Genomic DNA, 23,379 nt, shown 5'->3' with positions numbered 1-23,379 from the left:
TAATGAAACGGTGGGAAGCTCTTCACACAAAGACAGGAGTGCTAGAAGGGTCCTTAGATAATAGATCATAGTAATTTATAAGGCCTTTCCCGCCAAAGTTAATCAAAATATAAGTTAAGGGTCTTGAATGGAAAATGTTTCACATCTGCATCGATTCTTTAAAAGAGAAACATTGCGTCTTTACGTAAATTCAGAGAGAGCTATTGATCTTTAAAATTTAACACTCAGCAAATACTGTATGTTTGAGCTCGGAGTAAAGAACTTGATTTATCTTCCATAGACGTTAGTCCGATGTTAATATTCGATGGCCTTTCGCCTCAATACTAATTTCAATATGATATTTATAAGCTTTATAGTGATATCTGAAAGAAAGCTCTCTTTTTAGAAACTTGGGCCAAATATAGACTGAAGGTTAGAGAATCTTTACAGGGATGATGATACTTATAAGTAACATTTCCTGGAAAAAATCAGAAAAATATGCTCAATCGTTTTATAAAGGATATTTATGGTATTGATCTATTTCAAACTCTAGGCGCTTGGTAACACAATTTGAAAACATACTTTAACGTATACATGTATTAATGTTTGAAAAACACAAACAAAAATATTGATTTTTTTAATTTGGAGAAAAACAAATCTATATTTGTATAATTGATCAATATTTTTATTTTTAATATTACCTTCATAAAGCGGTTAAATGATAACGAACTGTCTTAGTAACTGTATCTGTAGCCGATATAAACATATGGCGATTAAAAATTATCACACATTGATATAAACTACACACAGATGTAAACGTACTCACTGATATAAGATTAGACATATGTACATATATACAAACATATATTCATCTACTAGATACAATAAGCGAGACACTGGAAAATAGCTAAATAATAATATAATAAATGTTTTGAGACTATTAGTTTGTTTTTAAGCTATTGATGACAAACATCTCACAAAACCCTCCAAAAACCCAGAAGAGGAACAAAAAAAGAGTTAAATAAATATTTGTTGTATTATTTTTTATATATATATTTCATCTTTATTTGTTGCTGCTTTTCGTTGTCGGTTTTTTCATTCACTTTTATTTTTTTGCTTTTTTTGGTAATACCACAACATTTTTTGTAGAGAGTCACAGTTTATGGACAAATAAAAAAAAAAACAGAAAAAAGAAGAAAATAATAAACAAGAAAAAATAAAATAAGAGCAAAATACTAGAATAAAATAGCAACAATATGACCACTGTGTACTTATAAAAACCATGCTGTTATTTTTTTATTAGTTTATTTTATTTTTTTCATCGTTTTCTTACATTTTATACACCCTTTATCACTATAGTGGAAAGGAGAGTATAATGTATTTGAGGTGATGTATGTAACATCGAATAATATTGGGTTCTAAACACCTTAATGTTTAATTCTAGGTCAGTCATTTAAGAAATGTCCTTCAATTGGACTGTCGTCTATTAAACTGCAAATCTAAATTTTGAAAATAATTAGGCAAGTCCACACTTGATTCTGGTTAAATTGGTCCTTACAATATAAGTACAGAAATAATTCTAAAATATCCTTCGAATTTGTCCAATTAAAAATAAAAAATACAACTTGTCAATAAATATTTTAAATATGGACAATTTTATAACCCAATTTTTAAAATAAATGTCTTCCGATAGCCATCTAAATTCCTTTGGACAATTTTTGCTAGGACCTATAGGTGAAAACTTACGCTCTTTTGAAAAAAAAAACGGTATGACTAAAATGTTCAACTCTTGCAATTCTTGGGTCCTACTAACCAATAGTACTTAGCTTGGCTTAGTCGACTTAATGTATCCAAATGAGCTGTTTCTCTAGCAGCTGCCCTCGATACCTAACCTAACCTAGATCCTTATAGGTCTTACTCATTACATTAGATACTCTGATATAGTGTGTTATATATATTTTTTTTAGACCAGCACTCAGTTCGAACTAGGAAAATTGGTTGTGGTAGGTTGGATAGAGGGAGTAGTATTTATGGATATTTGATTTAAATTTTTTTACATCGAAACTGGAATATTTCTGCAGGAAGTTTGTTTCACATAAGAACGGTGTGGTTAAAAAAGGAATTTTCTCTGTAATGCATTGTTCGGTCTACTGGTCAATCGACCACAAATGGGTGTGTATTCATGAAAGTCGTGTGTTGCGCAAAATTATGCGGGCATCGGAAACAAGTTCCCTAATTTTAGAGGAATACACACCATTGTCATATCGATAGAACAGTGGGATACACCAAACTTTCCGCCGGTGCTCCTGTGAATCAATAGTTTTGGATACCCTAATGTCACCGATAAGAACCTTCACACTCTCCTGTACGGACTACATTGTATAAAATTGACAATCGGCTCAGATTGATTTTCTAAGTCGTTTGTGAGTAAATGTAAATGTTTTGCGCACGCTACAGATCGCAAATTTCAAGATCGATTGATGAAATGCAAATTCTTTTCTTTGTAACCGAAGCCAATCGGCTCAGATTGATTTTCTAATATCATAATATTTTATTTATAAATGTCAATATCATTTGATGAAATGCAAATTCTTTTCTTTGATTGATAATAGTCAAAGTGGGACCAATATTTCGCCCAGCACTCATACAATCAAATAACCCAAATAGGGCTTTTGGATATGTAAAATTATCTGGTATCTATATATCTCCGACTCTCGGAATGATCAAGCATCTATTGACCCTAGAACCCATACACAATCCCCTTCAGAAAATAATGTTTCACAAATACTAGTATCACGATGAAATTTTAAATAAATAAATTTAATTTAAACGTATCAAACTCTATGGCTATAGGCCCTTATTTACCCTTGGCACTCTTTTTTGAAAATCACTTTTTCCAACAAATTGTTAAAATATTTCAGAATTAAGGTAAAAATAACTGAAATGCTTTACTATAATTTTTTTGGGTTTTAATTAGGATGGCGAGGCATTAAGCACTCATATTGCCAGGTTATCACACGTTTGTCCAGAGAAAACCCCACCAACCGACCTATACCTTCATATAGGAAGTTGGAGCACCCGGACTTGATTTCATCAAAAGTATTAATGGTCTACACCAGAAAAAAGCTCCAAAGTTTTAATGGTCTCCACCAGGTTATATCGTGAGTATTTTATGGTCTCCACTAGTTGAAAACGTTTTAGTATTCTATGGACTCCACCAATAAAACATAACCTCACTTGAGGTAATACGAAAGCACGAGGTTAATGTAGACAACATATAACTTTGAACAGTTATATGAAGTAATACACTACACCAGTGCGAGCGAGACGCAAAACTGTCGAAAGCCAGGCAACAAACACAAGCCTGAACGCGTTTAAGAAATAATCGCAATGACGCGAGAGTTGTTCCCCAACTCAGACCTGAATTACGACTGCTTTACTATTATAAATGTTAAAAACTCACTGGCATAGGATATCATATAGCCAGCCTTGTCAGGCTATATATTCTTAATATTTCTTTTTTTTTCAGTTTACATCTCGTTCAAAAATTTTTGCGGTACTTAACAAAAAAATAAAAAAATAAAAATCATAGAGAACAAATCGTATGACAGTATTTTAACACAGATTTTAAGTGAATAAATTCACACCATAAATAGTTTAAAAAAGCAATTATTTGTAATACAACCGTGGTCGACATAAAGAGTTTTTGGCTTAAAACTACTATCAATTTTTGAATATTTTGAAATCGCAATTTGTTCGATTTAAACAAATCCTTTGACATTTGTTTTGCACTGAACGAATAGTTTTAATAACTTTCGTTTCCCATTGCCTATGAAAGCCGGTCTCTGATTGATACTCTTTAGTATAAGTATACAGAAACCCAAATGTCATAGTTAATTGTTTCGGTTGCTATTCAGCTCTTATTCACACTATTTCAAATGCATAGGTGTTGTAAGCTACACCTATCCATGATATGGATAATTAGTTTTTATATTTCAAAATTTTACCCTTAATTAAACCGTTTACTAGCATTATGTTACTTTAAATAAAAACAACGGTATTTCAATACTAAATAAATAGTCAAAGGTTATTGTGCTTGTAATTAAGATGTTCTGATATGACAAATTTAAAGCTGATTAGCATTATTATCTCATATAGAAAAAAATTTTCTAAGTTTATTATTTTTTTTTTGAAAATTGTTTGTTAAAATTAAAAAAAAACTATTTTTATACAATGATTTGCTTCAAACTTGATAATAAAATTAGTATTTCTCTAAAAATAGAAATAAAAAAACATGAACAAACATTTTATGATCATTGACCTTTTCAATTAAAATATTTTATACTTAAGTTGTTGCTAAGTGATTAATTCGCAACATAATAGTATAGAGATGAAATTTGACATAAGAATGTTTGTTTTTTTCTTTAAACTTGATTATATCGATAGCTTTTTAATCTATAAGTATCGGTTCAAATTTGACCTTAGGTCAATGATCTTTTGTTATATAGCCTACACCACTATAGTGGGTAGGGTGTTACACGTTTGTGTTGATGTTTGTAACGCACAATAATATTGATTCTCTACACCCACCCTAAAGTATACCAATCGATTCTGAATCCAAAGAGCCAAAATTTGTCTATCAAGTTTGAGATCGCTCCAAACTTTAACGCATCAACATAACCTCTGTTACATACATACCCAGTAAAATATTTTCAAATTTTGGTAATGAGTATTGTATTATACTTATTTCATACATTACATGGTAATGAGTTGTCGTTATCGTCGGATAAAAATATGTCTCCGATTTTTGGTATACTGAAATCATCATCAGATGTAAGTTAGTTTAATGCTATTACAAACTATATTGAAAAATATGGCAGACATTGGTCCATGTTTTAGTCTAACCTATTTAAATCTTTATAGACTTCTTGACATTAATATATTACACAATTCAACACAAATAGAACTTAAAATATAACGATATTTAAGAAAAATAATCGATACCTGAAACTTTGGTCCATTAAGCCTCCTCCTTCCTTAATTTGGAAAAATTCTGTGAGTACTAATAAAATTTTGAGTCTCTGATAAAAACAGTTGTTTGATCAGGTTTTAGATATAAATATAATATTTGTAATAATTCCTTGTTTATACTTTATATTTTTTATCTCTTTTTCTCTGTTATGGCCCAATTCTAAATACTTAAATGATTGTTTCTTTTAACCTTCTTTTTTGATGACGTTATTGTATTAAAATAATTATAAATAAATACATATAAATATATTATTAAATACTTTTTTTGTATATATGCAATACAATAATTATTTATTTAAAGATTAAAGGCCTGTATATATATTGGGTATATAATTAAGCAATTGGTGCTTATCATTTCCTTATTATTAAGAAAAGAGTTGTTGCTAAGCGCTTTTTTACAGACATTATTACGTATACTACACTAATTATGCACGCTATGATCGTAATTTATAATATTTTAAAATTTTTGATCATGCTCGAATACTTAAGAATACTTTTAAATGAAGGGAACTTTAGTCAATTAGTTAACCGAAATCTAGTATGTCTTATTGTCTAGATTTATACCGAATTTTTTATTTATTTGTATTACAAAATATATTCTAACCTATTTTAACGAGGAGAGAGACGTTGATCGTACTCCCGTTGTAGTGTTGCATACCGGAGTCTCTGGTGGGAAACGAACCCACACTACCATCTAGCCTACCGGAATGTCGAATTATATTAGATATTAATATGTAATAGAATATTATATCCCAGAGTGTAGGATCATTATTGAATACTCTCTCAACAATAGTTGTTTAGTAATAAGATTACTAAAACTAGACCTGCCTGATAAGAAGAACTCAAACGTATACGACAGACAAACAATAACCGCTATTACCACCAAGATCTTCTTAATTACCATCATATAATTTCATACTGAAGATTTAAATATAATCATCAACACCTAATAATTTGAAATATTACACTCTTTTTAGACCCTACACCACCAAAGTGCGGAGGGTATTATGCGTTTGTGCTGATGTTTGTAACACCCAAAAATATTGGTCCTACAATCACCTTAAAGTATACCAATCGCCTCAGAATCACTTTCTGAGTCGATTTAGCTATGTCCGTCCGTCTGTTGGAGTTTCCATATAAAACTTGTTCGCACGCTACAAGTCACAATTTATAATAATTTGATGAAATTTGGCACATTTCCTCCATTGGATCTAAAGATGAACGGTCTATTGAAAATGGTTGAAATCGGTTCATTATTTCGTCTAGCCTCCATACAACCTTACCCCCAGAATAGGGTCTTTGGGCTCATAATTAAGTTAAATGTTCTATTATGTCAACAAAATTCGCCAAAACTTAGTTTTATAGAACTGTAAACGGCACTATTGAATTGTGTAACGATTGGGCTTTTTTGACTCCAGCCCCCATACAAACTCTCCTTCAGAAAATCACTTGAAGTTCAAAATACACTTATAAATACTTACAATACGATTAAATTCTACATCAATAACTATGAAGTAGACGTAAATTCATCTACCGACATTTACAAGGATAAGCCCTTATTTACCCATACGAGCCCTCTATGAGCCTATGAGCCCTCTTAAGGAAAATCATTCTTTTTATTTACAATAAGTAAAAGTATTCGGGAATGAAATAAAAACATATATTTTTTTAAATGATTTACATTTTTAACAAACTGACTGGTGTAGGGTATAATATGATCGGCCCGACTATTATATTATACCCTTGTTTTTAAAAGTAAAGAATAAATATTCATATCTCTAATTCTCGGCACGAGTGTCTGAATTTATAAATGTAATATAGTCCATGTAATAGGTTGAGAACTCCCTCTCTCTCTTTCTCTTTAATAAATTATCAGCATGGAAAATTTTTTAAACAAAAAATAACAGAAATAAATTCAAATACAAAATTTTATATGTAAAAATGTTTGTTGGCTTTTAGTATGTGTTTATATATGTATGTATGTATGCATATAAAAACAAATCGTGATAATATTTGTTACATACACATTTTATATAAAATTCATATAAAAAATTCTTGACTCTTTACAAACATTAGTATCGCAAACTTTTTCTCTCTCTTTTATTCTCTGAATATTGTTATTTTTTCGATCTGTGTAATATCAGTGACCTTTTGTAATAACATGTTGACACATTTTTTTTTTCGTTTTGTTATTTTAAGAATTTGATTGTGTTATTATATTTTTATTATAAAGAAAGTTTATTTTTAAATTTTTATAACTTAAGTTCAATAATTTAGTATAATGGGTGCGAGTTATTTGTGACACTAAATATCAAGTGATCGTAGTAATTTTACGATTAGATATGTATGTTAATTTAAAAATGTATTTGTTTTTAATGGACACCTTAACTTACATATACATATGTACATATGTATATCAAAATACAAATAATTGTTTGTCATCATGAGTTTGATTTTTTCAACACACAGAGATTTTCAAACACACTATTCATGGGCTTCTTTATAGGAACATGAAATATGTACTATAAATACGTAATGAAAAGTGCAACGATAAAAATTAAAAAAGAAATCAAATCAATGAAAACATCCCTTTCCCCTCCTGCTCATAATAAATTTGAAAAATATTTTTCAAAGAGAACATTTTGTGATTATTGTGTGATAGATTGAATATTCATGTAATCAAAGTGAAGGTAAAAATCTTCAAATCAATGGTCCATAGGTCCTAAAGCTTAATTCTTATTATGATTACTGTTTATAGCGACATTTAAAAGATCAAATAACTAAATGATCGAGCTAAATGGTTGTATTCAAAAATTTTTACCCAAAAACGTATCGCAATGAAAATGGTTCGTGATTTCAGATAAAAATACTTTTTTGTTAAAAAATTCTAAGAAAAATTATTTTTTTATATTTTAAGCCCCTTTTTTCGCCAAAACAGTGACTCATCGGTTCTAAAATTTGAAAATTAATTTAAAAAGGAAAAGTTTGTTATAACCGTATTGCCAGTTGTAATTCAGGATCTGAGGTTGCGTTATCTCCATAATTTCTTAAGGACGATAAGGCTTTTGACAGGATTGCGTCTTAACCTCAACAATCGCGTGTATTACTCTTTAGAACTGTTTCTAAGTTATGCGTTGTTTCCAATTATTGCGTTCTTTTGTTTTACTTTCCACGTTTGAGGTTATGTTCATTTAAATTAATGGAGTCTAAAGAATAATGTTGATTAATTTCATATATAAAGGTATAGATAGATAGGAGGATCTCTCTCAACCAACGTGGGGTAACCTGGCAGATTGAATGTTTAATACACAGACAAAAAAATTACAGTGTTAAAAAAGGGACCATATTGCGAATAGTATTAGGAGTTTGTAACGAATATAATTTTAAGGATTTTATATTATCGGTTCAAAATTTTGATAAAAAACAAACCATAATGAAATCGGAGAATATTTGGAAACAATTAGAAAAAAAGTTTATTTCTCCTTCATTTTAGTATCACTCTTTCTCTGTTATTATACCCTACAATACTTAAGTGGGCGGGTATATTGGCTTGTGCTGATGTTTGTAAAGCACAATATTATTGGTCCTAAAGTATATCAATCGGCTCTGAATCATTTTCTGAGTCGATTTAGCTCTGTCTGTCTATCTGTTCATGTAAACCTTGTAATCAAACTACAGGTATTCAATGAAATTTTGTACATGATCTTCTATTGTCCTAGGGACGAAATCTATTGAAAATAAGTTAAGATCGGTTCATTATTTCACCTAGCCCCCATACTACTGAACCCCCAAATAGGGCAGGTAAACCTTGTAATCAAACAGGTTGTAATTTTGAAGATAATTCAATGATATTTGCCATATGATCTTCTATGGTACCGTTGACGAATCCTATTGAAAATGGTCCATTATTTCACCGGTCCATTATTTCACCTAGCCCCCATATAACTGAACTAATTTACTCGTATCTGTACAAAAATCTACTATAAATTAAATAAGCTATAAAAAACTCTCTTTAAAATTTTACTTAAATGTCCACAGTTTTATTCAATAAATAGCTTAAGTATATCTGAGCCAAGGTACAATTTCCCTTTCCCGCGTGGATCCGCGCCTGCTTCAAAATCTTATGGGGATAATTGAACCTATTCCCCACATAATTGTCAATAAATCATTAAACATTTCTAAAAATTCAATATAAATCTTCAAAAATCATTTGATCTACAGCAAACTCAAGACCTATATGACAATGAGTCTAAATAATCGATTTATAAGATCGATTATTTAGACTCATATCGATTTATAAAGATCTATATAAGGTGTCATTTAGAAATTTTCAAATTTACGAAACAAATCCTTGATAATGGATATGACATGTTCGACAGTACCCGACTAGAACACTCTCACTTGATCAACTGCAGTTGGTCCGATTGTGATTTCGATATTGTGTAGCAATTTCGTTCAAGCTTTTTTTAATGTATAAAAATATAAAAATGTATTAAAATAAATCTATTGCGGATTCTATAGTAGAATAATAATTGACTTGCCTAAAACTATATTCAAATTTATATCACTATTTACATATTTTATACATTCTGCCATTGTGATCATACAGTTATTATTAGAAAATTAAATAATTTACAGTCATGTGTACACATACATATGAACCTTACAATTTGATTACAGAGAACTATTTGTGTTTAGTCAATTCAATTACAAATCTAATGAATTATTTGCTACTGTTAATGTTAAATTTGTTACACGTTTTTCGCTCAAATTCACACTCTTAATTGTGTTATGAAAACTATTACTTTACAGGTAGTACTCATTTATAAAAGGGGAACTTTGTAATTATAAATAATTACAATAAAATATGCAATTAATTAATTATGTATTTGATGCAAAAGGCAAACCTTATATCGGAGAACAAATTTCTTTTATAAATAAGCGATAGGAAACCGAATTTTCCAACGATAGAATAGATGCTGTGTTGCTGACGTTATTGTGAAGACCTGTTTTCTGAAAGAAAAACTTTCTTTTGAAAAAGCTTTAACTAAATTGTCAATCTTTGACTGGATATGATCATTTCAGACTGCACATTAAAAATATTAGTGGATTGATCAAATATTTGATCATTTTAGATGTGTGAATATCATAGTTGTCTCTCTGTATGCCTCGCACCAATATTCGCAAAGTTTTTTCGAATTTTTTTAGCTATTTATCTAACTAACAACCTGTCTGCTTAAATATTTATCCGTCTGTCTGGCAATTATCATTTGCTAAATTTTTCATACTTGTTTAACTTCCGTTTATTTAAATTTTTTTTCTAATGATAAATGAACTATATATATTTTAGATAAATGTTTCGATTGAAGTAAATAAGAAAAAATTTAAGAAAATTAATTTCTCCTCAAGAAAGAAACCTTTTAAATTAGTATTGAAAAATAGCATTGAATATTATGAAAAAATACACAAAAGTCTTTAAAAACTGTTTACTTTAAATGAATAAACAATTAAGAATAAAATTAGTACAGCTGCTTTATGTTTTGCACTCGTATAATTTTTGGATGTCTACTAAAAATACGTTTAGTTATCAGCACAATTTTCAATAATCAGTCATTGTGAAAATAATCTAAAAATAATGAACTAATTTAAGAATAATCATATGTACAAAAAGAAATGGGTCACCCAACAAGTAAAAGTGTTATTTATTTAATCAACATCAAAAGCGACCTTATACATGAAATTAGTTTTTTTTATTAATGGAAAATTTCTTAATTAATTACCACAATAATCTATAAGATCTATGTTTATTATATTTCTTGTATGTATATCGATATTAATATAAATATCAAAGTGATGCTCGAGATAAAACTTTAGGGGAAAACCGATCACTTTAGAATTTCAAAGTGTGAAACACAACGAAAATTTATAGACAAATTTTGATTGTTATGAAGTAATTTTTTGTCAAAGTTATAAACGTAAACGATATTTTCTATAGAGACCTTGTATAGAATCTAAAGAGGGGGAGTTTTTGACTTTTTCCTCATTTTTTATATTGTATCAAAAATTTTCGGTTTGTGCCAGATCTAGGATCATATATTTTCACCAATGTCCGGTTTACTTCCATATTGCTGCATAATAAATATATTTATTAATATTAAAGCAGTATTCCAGAAAGAATCGGGGGAGAATTTTCAATAAACCAAACATATATGGGTAATATTGTGAAAAATTACAAACATCAAGCTCTTACCATTTGGGTTCTCTTGAACTTTTAACAAACTTCAGGGTAGTTAGAAAGTCCGACATAACATAATGGACTTAGAAACCTCATAACTGAATCTAAGTAAAGTTTTTTTGAAGATGTCAATATGTTATTATAGTTATGATTAAATGTAGACTGATATCTGAAAAGAAACTTTATTCAGATTGTATTTCAACTCTTATTATGGATCGATATTGCTTATTTTTAAAACCAAACAAACTTCTACAATATTGTGTAAAATTTTCAGACATAAAACTCCAAACGTTTCGGGTATATCGTGCTATCAACGGATAAACGCACACAGAATGACAAATGGACCTCATGATGGTGATTTTGACAGACATACACGCATAGAGAAAAAATCGACATGGCTTGATAAATTTAGACTCCTTATAATGGAACATAAGTAACATTTTCTAAAGATAGGACTAAGTTATATTAGTTATGATCAAATGTAGACCGATGTCCGAAAATAGACTTTATTCAGATTGTATTTAAGCAGCATTCCGAGAGTTTTCTCGTTTTGGACTATAACAAATCGTCGGTCCGATATAACTTATTTTCAATACCAAACAATCATGGAAATTGTGGAAAATTTCAGACATCAAGCTCATAACGTTATTGTACTTTCAACTGATATACACACAGACTGACATACATCACAAGATATTTTTAGAATCTAATAAAAAGATTTAATATTGAACATAGACCCATAAAATGTATAAATTGTGGGTCCATATTAATAACTTTTCGATGGCATTTATAAAATCTAATTTAATTATTTTATATTGGTTTAAAAACGTTAAACTGATTTTGATTAGTGAAGCCGGGTCCGCTTTGCAGGCCCTTGATAAGATATGTGAAATCTTTACGTAAAGAGCTGTATTGTCATTAAATTTTAAAATAATCGGTTTCTAGCTTTAAGCGTAATTGACTAAAATATAATACTGCGACACCATAGGTTTAAAACCTAACAGAAACACTTCTCATAAATTCTTATTCGATATTTTGTCCCATTAGGTGCAGTAGTTCTTAAGTTTATTGATTACGAACAATAATCGTTAATTTGTTTAAGGAAATTTATTTTATGACACTCAGTGCAAATATAGTCTGTCAACGATTTATTATGCATTTAATTTAATGACTAAAATTTAAACGTCTTAATGATCCCATAACGAAATTTAATGCTGTCTGCGATCTTGACTAAAATCAGCACAACTCAACTACTGTGATGATATTTTTTTGTGGTTTTTTACATATAAACAAAATATAAAAAGCTATAAAATGTATTTCAAATTATAAATTTAAAAGTTAACAAGTTACACGCCCCTATTACGAAGACATACATAATGCTGTTGTCCTAACCACAGTTATAGATACATTGTTGGTTACGGAGTTATTATAATGAAAACTGTGGTTTTGGGGTGCGGTTTTAAAGGTATGTACATATGTCTTAAACTTGAGTTAACTTATAGGTTTTATTTTACTAGTCAATGAACAAGTTTTTGTATAGTTAAGGGTTTTTTTAATAAAACATCGTTTAACTATAGATTATTTTCAGTAGAGAGAGTGAGAGAGAGAGAGAAAGAGATCTTGAAAGATCTTTAAATTTTAAGATAAGATGGTATCGAGGCTTTAATTTTTATATAGAATATGATTCGAAGAAAATTGAATTTACTATTGTAGTGTCTAACAAATCCAACCTTGCTGTTTATCACTCTATATACATATATCAATCATAATTAAACGGTTTTTTTTTTGCTTAATTTTAAATTGATACTTGCCATTGTGTCTAGTATGATAACTTTTTGACGCCACTGCTTGCGATTGAAATCAATGGAAAAATTGTAAATACTAAAGTAGACCTTTTATTCCTGAAAGTTAAAATTTTTATCTTATCTTTTTTTTAGCAAAAAAAAAACTTTAAAGTCAATTCATTTATGTTATTCTCAAACATTTCTTTTAACATTTTCTAAAGAACATTAGAAAAAATAAATTACTAGTCACTTGGTAACAAACAACAACTTTATGTTAGTTTTAACCTACAATCAAAAGAAAAAATATTTTGATATTCCGTTTATAACAAATCGTAATATTGGTCGTAGAACAACAAAGAATACATATAATGTGGAACCACAATTTCCTATAAAAGCTAAATTATTTGAAAATTTTCTATATAAGAAAAAATAAATTTTCTTTTAAAGGAAAATTAAGTGTACATTTTCTGTAAAAGGAAATTTAAAATATTCTATAAAAAGAAACATTTTTCTTAAATATTTTATAGAAAGAAAATTTACCTTAAATTTTTTTATAGAAAGAAAATTTAGCGAAAATTTTCAAAAAAAAAAAAAAAAAAATTGCGTAATGTTCTTTAGAAAGAAAATTTAGCGAAAATTTTCTATAGCAAGATAATTTAATGATAATTTTCTATAGAAAGAAATTTTAACATATTTTTTCAATAGGAATAAAATTTATCAAATCTTTTGTATAGGAAGAAAATTTAGCAAATATTTTCTATAGAAAGAAAATTTAGAGAAAAATTTAGCAATAATTTTCTATAGGAAAAAGTTTTGCGTAAATTTTCTATAAAAATAAAATTTAGTGAACATTTTAGTGTTTTCTATAGAAAACAAATGTTCTATAGAAAGAAAATTTATCATAATGTTCTAAAACAGGAAAATTAGATTAAATGTTCTATAAAAGGAAAATTTAGCAAAAATTTTCTATATAAAAATTTTGCTTTAATGTTCTATATAGAAAGAAAATTTAGCATATATTTTCATTAGTGAGAAAATGTTATATAGAAAAAAAATTTTGTGAAAATAAAATAAAGAAAAATTGTGAAAATTTTTATATAAAAATGATGTTTTATGGAACAAAATGTTTGTAAAAATTTTCTATAGGATGAATACTATAAAACATTTTTTAAATATAAAGAAATTCTGCAATAATTCCTTTCGGATAAAATATTGTGCAAAGTTTTCCTAAAAAAGAAAATTTTTAAAAAATTTTGACTAAATTTTTTTTTACTTACAACGAAAATTACTTTTAGAAGGAAAATTCTGCAAAAATTATGAATGAAAGTTATGCAAAAAAAATCCATAAAAATCTGTGAAAGTTTAATTTGGAAATAAATTTTAGCAAAATCTTTTGTAATAAAATTTCTTTTAAAATAAAATTTTTGCAAACGTTTTCTTTAGAAAGTAATTTTTTTATAAAAAGAAAAATGTTCTACAGAACAAGATTTCAGCAAAAACAATTCTATAGAAAAAGAATCATTTAAATTTTTTTGTTGAAAGAAATTATGCAATTTTTTTTATATAAAATATGCAAAAAAAATTTCTTTCTAAAGAAAATTTAACAAAATTAAAAGTTTCATTTGGAAAGAAAATTTGGCAAAATCTTTTGTATAAAAAGAACATTTTCTTTCAAAATAAATTTCTTTTTGAATAAAATAATGAAAATTGAAAAAAAATTACTTAAGATAAAAAATTTTGCGAAAATTTCTTATGAGGAAAAAAAATTAGTAAATTCTTTAAATATAGAATTTATTTTAAATTTTCTATTTTCCTCAGAAAGAAAATTTTGCAAAAATACCTCTTAGAATGAAAATTATGCAAAAATTTTCTATAAAAAGAAATTTCTGTAAGAGTTTAATTTAGCAAAATCTTTTCTATAAAAAGAAAATTTGGCGAAAATTTTGTTTAAAATAAAATATTTGCAAGAATTTTCCTTTTCTTTATTTCTCAATGCAAAAATTTTAAACCAAAATTTAATTTTTCAAAATTATAGTTTATAATAAATTCGTTTCATTTTTCGTTTGGTTTGCTGATTTCTGTCATTTAACTTATTTAATAAGACTTTCATAAATTCATACAAAATTCATTTCGTATTCACTTGTTATAAAAAAAATATATAAATAATTTGATCTTTATTTTACTTTTTTCTGGCGTTTTTTTTAATATCTATATCTTATGTCATAATTATTTATTTATTTCTTTTTTTTTATTTTTTTTCGGAATTTAAATTCAAACATGTTGTTGTAGGTTTGTATATAATTTTTTATTTTAATATTTTATATGAAGGCAATGGAATTGATATCGTGACTAGTCTTTTTAAATGAATTTAATAAATGGAAAAAAATTTAAATGCTGTAATTGTGGTCATTTATGGGTTGTGTTGGAGTCGAGTTAAATTGCATGCAGATAAATGTGTATGCTAGAAGATCAGCTACAATTATGCAAAATTAAAAAAAATAGTAGTAGTAGGTTTTTTTAATTTATTGAAATATTTTTGAGTTTTTTCATTAATTATGAAAAATCCTTCACAAGTGCTAAAATGTATAATATTAGTTTTAATAGCGAAATTATTTAGCAGATTTATTAACAAACTCTCTCTTAGCAGATTTATTAACAAACTCTCTCTTACTCAGTTACCCAAATAGATATTACCACGATTTGCAATAATAAAAAGCGGATCGATCGGTGCATCCAAAAATACTCTTAAAATTTAAAGATTTATATATATTTTTGCTTTCTATATAAATAAAAAAATGTCTAAACAATTACAATTTTATCAAATGATGCAACAAATATCAACATCTCTAAACATTGTTGTGGCAACAATTGTTTCTAGTTCATTTTCTGTATATGACGTTCTGCTCGTTATTGTGGCGATTTGCTTAGAAACAGGCTAAACGAAAAATAAATGTACAAATATTAAAGATAAATTAAAATCTATTTCAAACACTACTAAAAAGGTTAGAAAACAAGAATAACTTTTCGGTTCCGATTTGATATAGCTTTGGTTTTTAAAAAGAAAACTATGTAAAGATAAAAAACTTTTTGTATGATTTATTTTTTTTTATAACAAAGCAAATTTACACCTCACATCTTAAATGATTGTAATTTAAATTTTGTTCATATTCTTCTAACGCATCATCTACATACATATGTGTTTGTCTCAACACGTGCCATTCATTTCTCTTTATTAATTTATGTGAAAAATTTGAACTTGAAAATAAATTGAAGAAATAAAACACAACAAATTTGAATCATCAATTTTGTGAATGTTTTAAATATTTTTTCTAAAAATATTTCTTTTTAATACGTATTTAAATTCAGTGAAAATTAGGTGTATTTCTTAGTAAATAAAAGCAAGAACATATTATGCATATTTTTATCTTGAGAATTTATTCTGAACATTTTCTGTAACGTATTTCAAAGCTTGGCAAATTGTGTCCTTGATTCTAGTAAAGTCTTTATTTTAAATGCCCAAAATTAACAACTGATCTAGAACTTAACTAGAACTGAACTAGAACTAGAACTGAACTAGAACTGAACTAGAACTGAACTAGAACTGAACTAGAACTGAACTAGAACTGAACTAGAACTGAACTAAAACTGAACTAAAACTGAACTAGAACTGAACTAGAACTGAACTAGAACTGAACTAGAACTGAACTAGAATTGAACTAGAACTGAACAAGCGGAAACCCTTCACCAAAATATCAACTTAAATCTTTAATAAAATAAATTATCAAAAAAACTGTAAAAAGTTAATAAAAAACTAATGACAAAAATAAATTCAACGGGGGGTGTGAAGAGAATTTGGCACATTTAAAACACGGGTTATTATTTTTGTTTGTCCCAAAATGTCTGGTGATAACGAACTCACATAATTTGATAAAATCTAATAAAAGTTCTAAAGCACGTTTCTAACGCGTTATCAAATTATGTTAAATTATTAAGAAAAATTGTTAAAATTTACAGCCCCCACACAAACTATTCGATACTAAATGAAATAAACCAAAATTTTCCATAAAAAAAACGGGAAGTAGAATTAGAATTACAACAAATTAGAAAAAAACTAAAATATTTTACTGACTATATCTAATGTTAAATACTTGAGTAAATTAATAAATTATATACAAAAAAATGTTCAATGTTAAAATTCTATTATATATAGAACATTAGTATTAATAATATTAGAATGCATATTTTTTTTTATTATTGTTAGCGTTAATCGTATAATTAATAAGCAAATTGAAAATATTCATTTAGAATTTACTAAATGTTGTAGTATTTCAGATATTGTAGATTTAAATAATTTTTCAAACAATTACTTGTAAAATACATACAAACACATACATACACACACACACACTCATTATAGGTCATTGAGCTGCCAATAAATTGTGTAAATAAATTCCGTAAATTAATATGCCATTTAATAATCATGAAAAATATTATATTATAAGTATATTTAAAATTTTATAATGCAAACGATAGATAAGAAATGAAAATAAATTTACAAAACAAAAAACCTAGAGTATTATCAAAAACAAATTTATATATTTTAAATGGAATGCTTTTATTATAAAGTTCAGCATTGGTATTATAAAGAAATGTCTGTCTAGAGTTTATGGACTATGTTTTTTATTAGATATGAATTGTTTTACTTTCGATTTTTTTTTTTGGGGAGTAGACATACAGTCGTCTATTTAAGAAAATAATTTTTTTTTTTTTTTTTAATTTTTGTAATATTTTTTTTTTGAAAATCTGATGAAATTAAACATCTATTTTAGCTCATCCGATTTATTTGTAATTTTTTTTTATTATTTATTAGACAATTGCAAAATTTTATTTATTTTACCTAGAAAATTTTTTTGCCATTCCAAAAAATAATTAGATTTTTTGGATTTTTTCTTTAGAAATTATTTATCAATTTCCGTTTTTCCTTAAATTTAATTCGTTTATTAGCTGCCAATTATTAAATTATAAGAATTTTGACCTTGACATTGATATATATGTCGAATTCTTTAGAACTAATTATCGCATACCATTTCAAAATAAAGATAAAATATTTTCAAAATATTTATTAAATAATTACTGAAGTAAATATTTTATATATATTTCCTAAAAATAAAATTAATTTCTTTGAATAAAAAAAATAATAATAAAGATTGATTTGGATATTTTGTTTAAAATTGCTTGTAGATCAGATATCGGCAGAGAGCTTTATTACTTCTACAAATTTGTATTTAAGATCACTCGTTATAGACACACAAATGGTTGCGGTAGAAACACTTTTAAAAAGAAATCGCCAGAGATTTTAATGTGTTCGATTGGAAACCATTTTTTGCTGTTCATAGATCAGCAGAGAGAGAGCTTTATTGCTCTTACAACTACTTATGATCACTAGTTGATCACTAATGTAAAAGACGTTGGATCAATCATGTGTTAAGTTTAAAGGCGGCAAAGTTTCAATATTTGCTTAAAGCTGTTTGTACTAGAGAATTGTAAACAATAAGTTAGATCGATCACCACCTAACAATAACAACAAATTATAGTTCTTAAATTATCTAATGAATTTATAAATAACTTCCAGCTATTGAATTAGAGCTATAAATTATAAAAAAAAGTTTATTTGTTATAACTATAAATAGCAATAATTAAACAATTAATATTGTAATTGCTTTCATAACATTTAATCACCCTTTCTCTCTCTTTGCAGTGCGATAAAAAAAAAATACCGTTTATTTGTACATAGATCGGAGAACTAGAGCGGAAAAAACCTAAAAGTTGTATTTTTTTCTCCTCAAAAAACGTTAAAATAAAAAGCGCAAAACTGCAACTATTAAACGATCCATACGCCATTATAATGGACGGCTTTGCCCATGATTGGCCAACGCCAACGTCACGTACAGATAATAATGCTCTACAAATGGATTTAGTAGCCGAATTACATGATGGTGGTTTTGAGCCACAGACAAGAGCCAGATCAAATACATGGCCATGTCCAAGGCCAGAAAATTTCGTTGATCCACCCGATGAGCTGGAGAGTACAAAGGCTAGTAATCAACATTTGGCTGGAGGTGGGTTTGAAAAGGAAAACATCCTGATTGAATGTTCAAAATAATGAACTTTTGTTTGTTTCTTGTTTGCTTTCTTTTATTAGATTCACAACAAACTGTTCCTAATGTGAGTGCCGCCAAAAAGAATTCATCACGTCGTAATGCCTGGGGCAATTTATCTTATGCTGATCTTATAACACATGCCATTGGTTCTGCCACTGATAAACGTTTGACCCTGAGTCAGATCTATGAATGGATGGTACATAATGTACCGTATTTTAAGGATAAAGGTGATTCGAATAGTAGTGCGGGCTGGAAGGTAAGTGTTAAGAAAATATATATTTTTTTTAAATTTCTTCAAAAACCAGAATTTTTTTGTAATTTCTTTCGATTCGTACCAAAAAAAAAGTGCCAAAATCAAAAAGTACCAAAGTGGAATATTTTGAGTTTTTCTTAAAGTTTTAAACATTTAAAAGTAAAAAGTACCAATAAAAATATGAATGAATTGTTATAATTTTTTATAATTGTGTTTATTTGTGTTATCTGACAGTTCTTTCAACTGTCTATTGAAGGCACTCTTTGGCCTAAAAACATGAGCTAGGGGGATAAAATCGACCCTTAATAGTATTTATGAATCAAAATTATTTATTTTCCAAATTGTTTTATAGCAAGAAAATCGTCTGTTCAGCAAGAATGCCTAGGTCCTGACATAACAACAATATTTTTGATTGATTAGAAAGTATCAAAATTGCAAAAATATCCCAAATGTTAATCACTAATTTAATTTATTTTTTTTTACAAATTTGCATAAATTAACAAAACGATGAAACAAAAAATCAATTAAGTCAACGTATTTGTTATTATTTTATTTTTTATTTGTTTATTTGTTTGTTGTATTTTTCATTCGTTTCGTACCTACGTAAATACATACAAACAAATATACATACATGTATACAATGTATACAAAAAGTCGATGACAGTGATGAGTAAGCAAATAATGGCCGTGAACTTGAATTTGAATTATGGTTGAATGTTGTTGCGTTCATCTTGCAAGTTCAGTTCAGAATGCACATTTAAAAGTAATGAAAATTGAAAAATAAGATTTATATTTAAAGCTGAAGAGGAATACAATAAATAAACATAACAATAAAATGCAAAAAAAAAAATACAAACAATTTTAAAATACAAAAAAAACAATATCAAAATGTAAATAAACGTTTAGACAGATAGATAAACGAACGAATGCAACGTCAAAGATATAAAAATAATAAACCTTTGAAAGAGACAAACAAATTAAATTAACACTTATGTTTACAGAGTAATAAATTTTGAATTTTTATTTTGGTTTGCCGGTCTTCGATTTAATGGCTCCCATGGGAAAAATGATAAACTGTCCTTCTTTCTGTTTTTTGTTTGTTTAACAACAAAATTTTGTTGTCAATTTTGACAACCAGCTATTATTTATTGTGTAAACAAATGTTTAAGGCAAAAAGCCAGACCAAAAGTCAGACAAATTAAAAAATGTGAAATAAATATAAAAAAGCAAACAGTAAGAGTGTTTAGACGGACATGGCCGAACATAAGATAGCCTACAGCAGTGATTGGTTTATTTTTTTAAATAAAGCATTAATTTTTATTTTTAACTTAATTCAAAAATATTTTAATAATTTGTTAACAAAAAAGAGATTTTCGAAAATAGTTGTTATAAAGGATTAAGGGGCACATGATTTACAGAGACACAAAGTCGGAAGGACGAAACACAGACGGACGTAGCTAAATCGACTCAGAAAACAATGATAAGCCGTTTGGTATACTTTAAGGCGGTGTTAGGACCAATATTTTTGGGTGTTACAAACATCAGCACAGAGGCGTAATACCAACCCAAATACTATAGTGGTATAGGACAAAAAAAATCCAAACGGTAACATATCTAAAAAAAGTTGAGTAAATTAAATTTCTCATTAAAAGGAGTCTCCTTAAAGTAATGGCAATAAATTTTTTCTGTGATTGTTTTTTGTTGCTGTCTGTCTAGTTTATTAAAAAAATATGCAGATATTTAAAAGAATCATTGATTCTTAACAAATTTTAGACCATCGCTTACAAACAACTGCTTAAATAAGTACTTACAAGTAAGTAGATACTAAGTGAGTAAGTAAGTAAATGTCATACTCACAACAGCCTAGAATAATTTTTCTTTTTTACTAAGAAGCCGTCTTGTAATATCAAAACTAATTGCAGTAACAATCACAGGATATTAACTAGTATTTGGATTTGTCTATGCATTTGCCTAAGGATTAGTCTGTAGATTAATCTATGGACCTACTTATTATCTAGTTTATAGACTGGTCCATTGATCTGCATACATACTAGATAATTGACCAAACTATAATCTGTTCTGTAGACTAGTCTGTGAACAAGTCTGCGGATTAGGCGGTGAACTATTTTATTAGTCTGTTGAGAGGTATATGACCATGTATATTGACTACTCTATGGATGGGTCCATTAACTTCTCCAAGAACTGGAGTATAAGTTAGACCATTTTCTTGTCTATTTAGTAATTTAAATACTAGCCCAGCAAAAAATCTTCAAACTATGGTAATAAGTAATCTAGATAATGTAGTTATTTCATACATTACCTGGTAATGAGTGGTCGTTATTATTAACATTATTTAGCCAACATTAACATTATGTAGCCAATTATCTAGGGAATCAGTCCAACTATATAAAGCCTCTATCCAACGTTTGTGGTTTGAATCATAGTTAATATCTAATTTTTTTTTTAAAACACGTCAATTTATACTTTTACGTAAAAAAATATTTCAAAATGGACTATAAAATAACTGGTTTATGGAGCACTGAATAAATACAAAAAATGGCTAAAGAGCTTGGTTTAAGCCCGAGAAAGTCGGGTAAGCACATTTGTAACCAGTTATTTTTTTTTTGAACCTTGTCGAACAAAAATAACTAGTTATTCACCCAAAAAGTAAGTACTTCCACATTGCTGCAATATTACTTATCTGCTTACAGGGTAAGTAAGATTTTTCCTGGAAACTACTGACTAATCTATTGACTAGTTTACTGACACACTTTGGTCTAATCTATTCAATAGTACTCTGACTAGTCTGCATTATCTTACTTGTCAATTTTGTAGTCTATGACGAGTGTATATATAAAACTAGACTATTGTCTAATATATAGATTAGTCTGTGGACTGGTGTCTGGTCTGTCACTTAATCAATAAACTAGGCTATGGATTAGCCTAATAGCCCATTGGCCAATCTTCTTACAATTACCTAGATTATTTTCCTTTAAATATCTGCCTATAATATTCAATCGTATGTGGGGCAAAAGTAGTTAAGTATTTGAGGCCAGACCATAAATTTTACACAATGGTATACAAATAAAATAGATACAACAACACAACAACAATAGAGCAACAAGTGCTAGGAATTTAAACAATGTTTACAGCTTTACTGCAGACAGCTACAGCAAAAAGAAAAAAACACGCAGAAATAAATGCGTAAAAACACACGTATACATACATAATTATTTACACGTCATAAAATTAAACATGAGATTTTATTGTTACAAAAAAATGCAGACCCTACTAATACACACTCATCTTAATATAGAATAAAATAACACAAACGAAAATATTACTTATACGCATGCAATATTGTAAATTGCATGATGTTAAAAACTCTCACCACTACTTCTCTTTTTGCCTCTTAAAACCACAATTACAGTTAAATGTTATACCCAGTATTTTGTTGCTTTATAAAAAGGGGGCTTGGTTTATACATATATATTTTTTGGGGTTATGTGATTTTTTATTTATATTCATACACATGTAGTTGTATTTAAATTATTTTTTTTTTGGCTTTTGATTTTGTTGTTGCCTGTTATGAACTCAATAAAGGAACTTTTAACAAGTCAACCTGTTTTTTTTTTGGGGTTTTGCTCTTCTCTTTTTGTTCTTTTTTTTTGAGGTTTATTATTAAAAAATTTTCCATTGACCGGCATATATATGATGATGATAATGATGACGCTATTACTTGCAGTTGTTTTAACATTGTAATTGTCTTTGTTGTTTTGGCAATACCTCACTATTTAACTTTCGTTTGTAATTGTCATGAATTGTACATCAAAAGATTTTGTTTTTTATTCATATTGTTATTGTTTTTTTAAATACAGTTTTATTGTTGATCTTAAACAAATATAAATATTTTCTTGTTTATTTACTTTTGACGTT

At 27.6% G+C, this 23,379-nt stretch overlaps 2 protein-coding genes across 7 annotated transcripts in view; one reads left to right on the top strand and one right to left on the bottom strand.

Annotated features, from left to right (window-relative positions):
- Positions 1 to 23,379, top strand: part of LOC111690641 (forkhead box protein O) — an 88,896-nt gene that overhangs the window by 11,875 nt on the left and 53,642 nt on the right. For all 5 annotated transcript variants that reach the window (XM_046948886.1, XM_046948888.1, XM_046948885.1 and 2 more), the window contains 2 exons: positions 18,788 to 19,148; positions 19,232 to 19,446. In XM_046948886.1, the coding sequence (XP_046804842.1) occupies positions 18,935 to 19,148; positions 19,232 to 19,446 (429 nt within the window). In that variant the 5' untranslated portion in view covers positions 18,788 to 18,934. The remainder of the gene's footprint in view (positions 1 to 18,787; positions 19,149 to 19,231; positions 19,447 to 23,379) is intronic.
- Positions 1 to 23,379, bottom strand: part of LOC111681976 (ras-related C3 botulinum toxin substrate 1) — a 211,839-nt gene that overhangs the window by 170,937 nt on the left and 17,523 nt on the right. The gene's annotated exons all lie outside the window — the stretch shown is intronic.

Source organism: Lucilia cuprina, chromosome 4, assembly GCF_022045245.1.
Source record: "Lucilia cuprina isolate Lc7/37 chromosome 4, ASM2204524v1, whole genome shotgun sequence".
Classification (NCBI taxonomy): Eukaryota; Metazoa; Arthropoda; class Insecta; order Diptera; family Calliphoridae; genus Lucilia; species Lucilia cuprina.
Note: the sequence above shows the minus strand (reverse complement) of the source record. Positions and strands in the feature narration are given on the sequence as shown.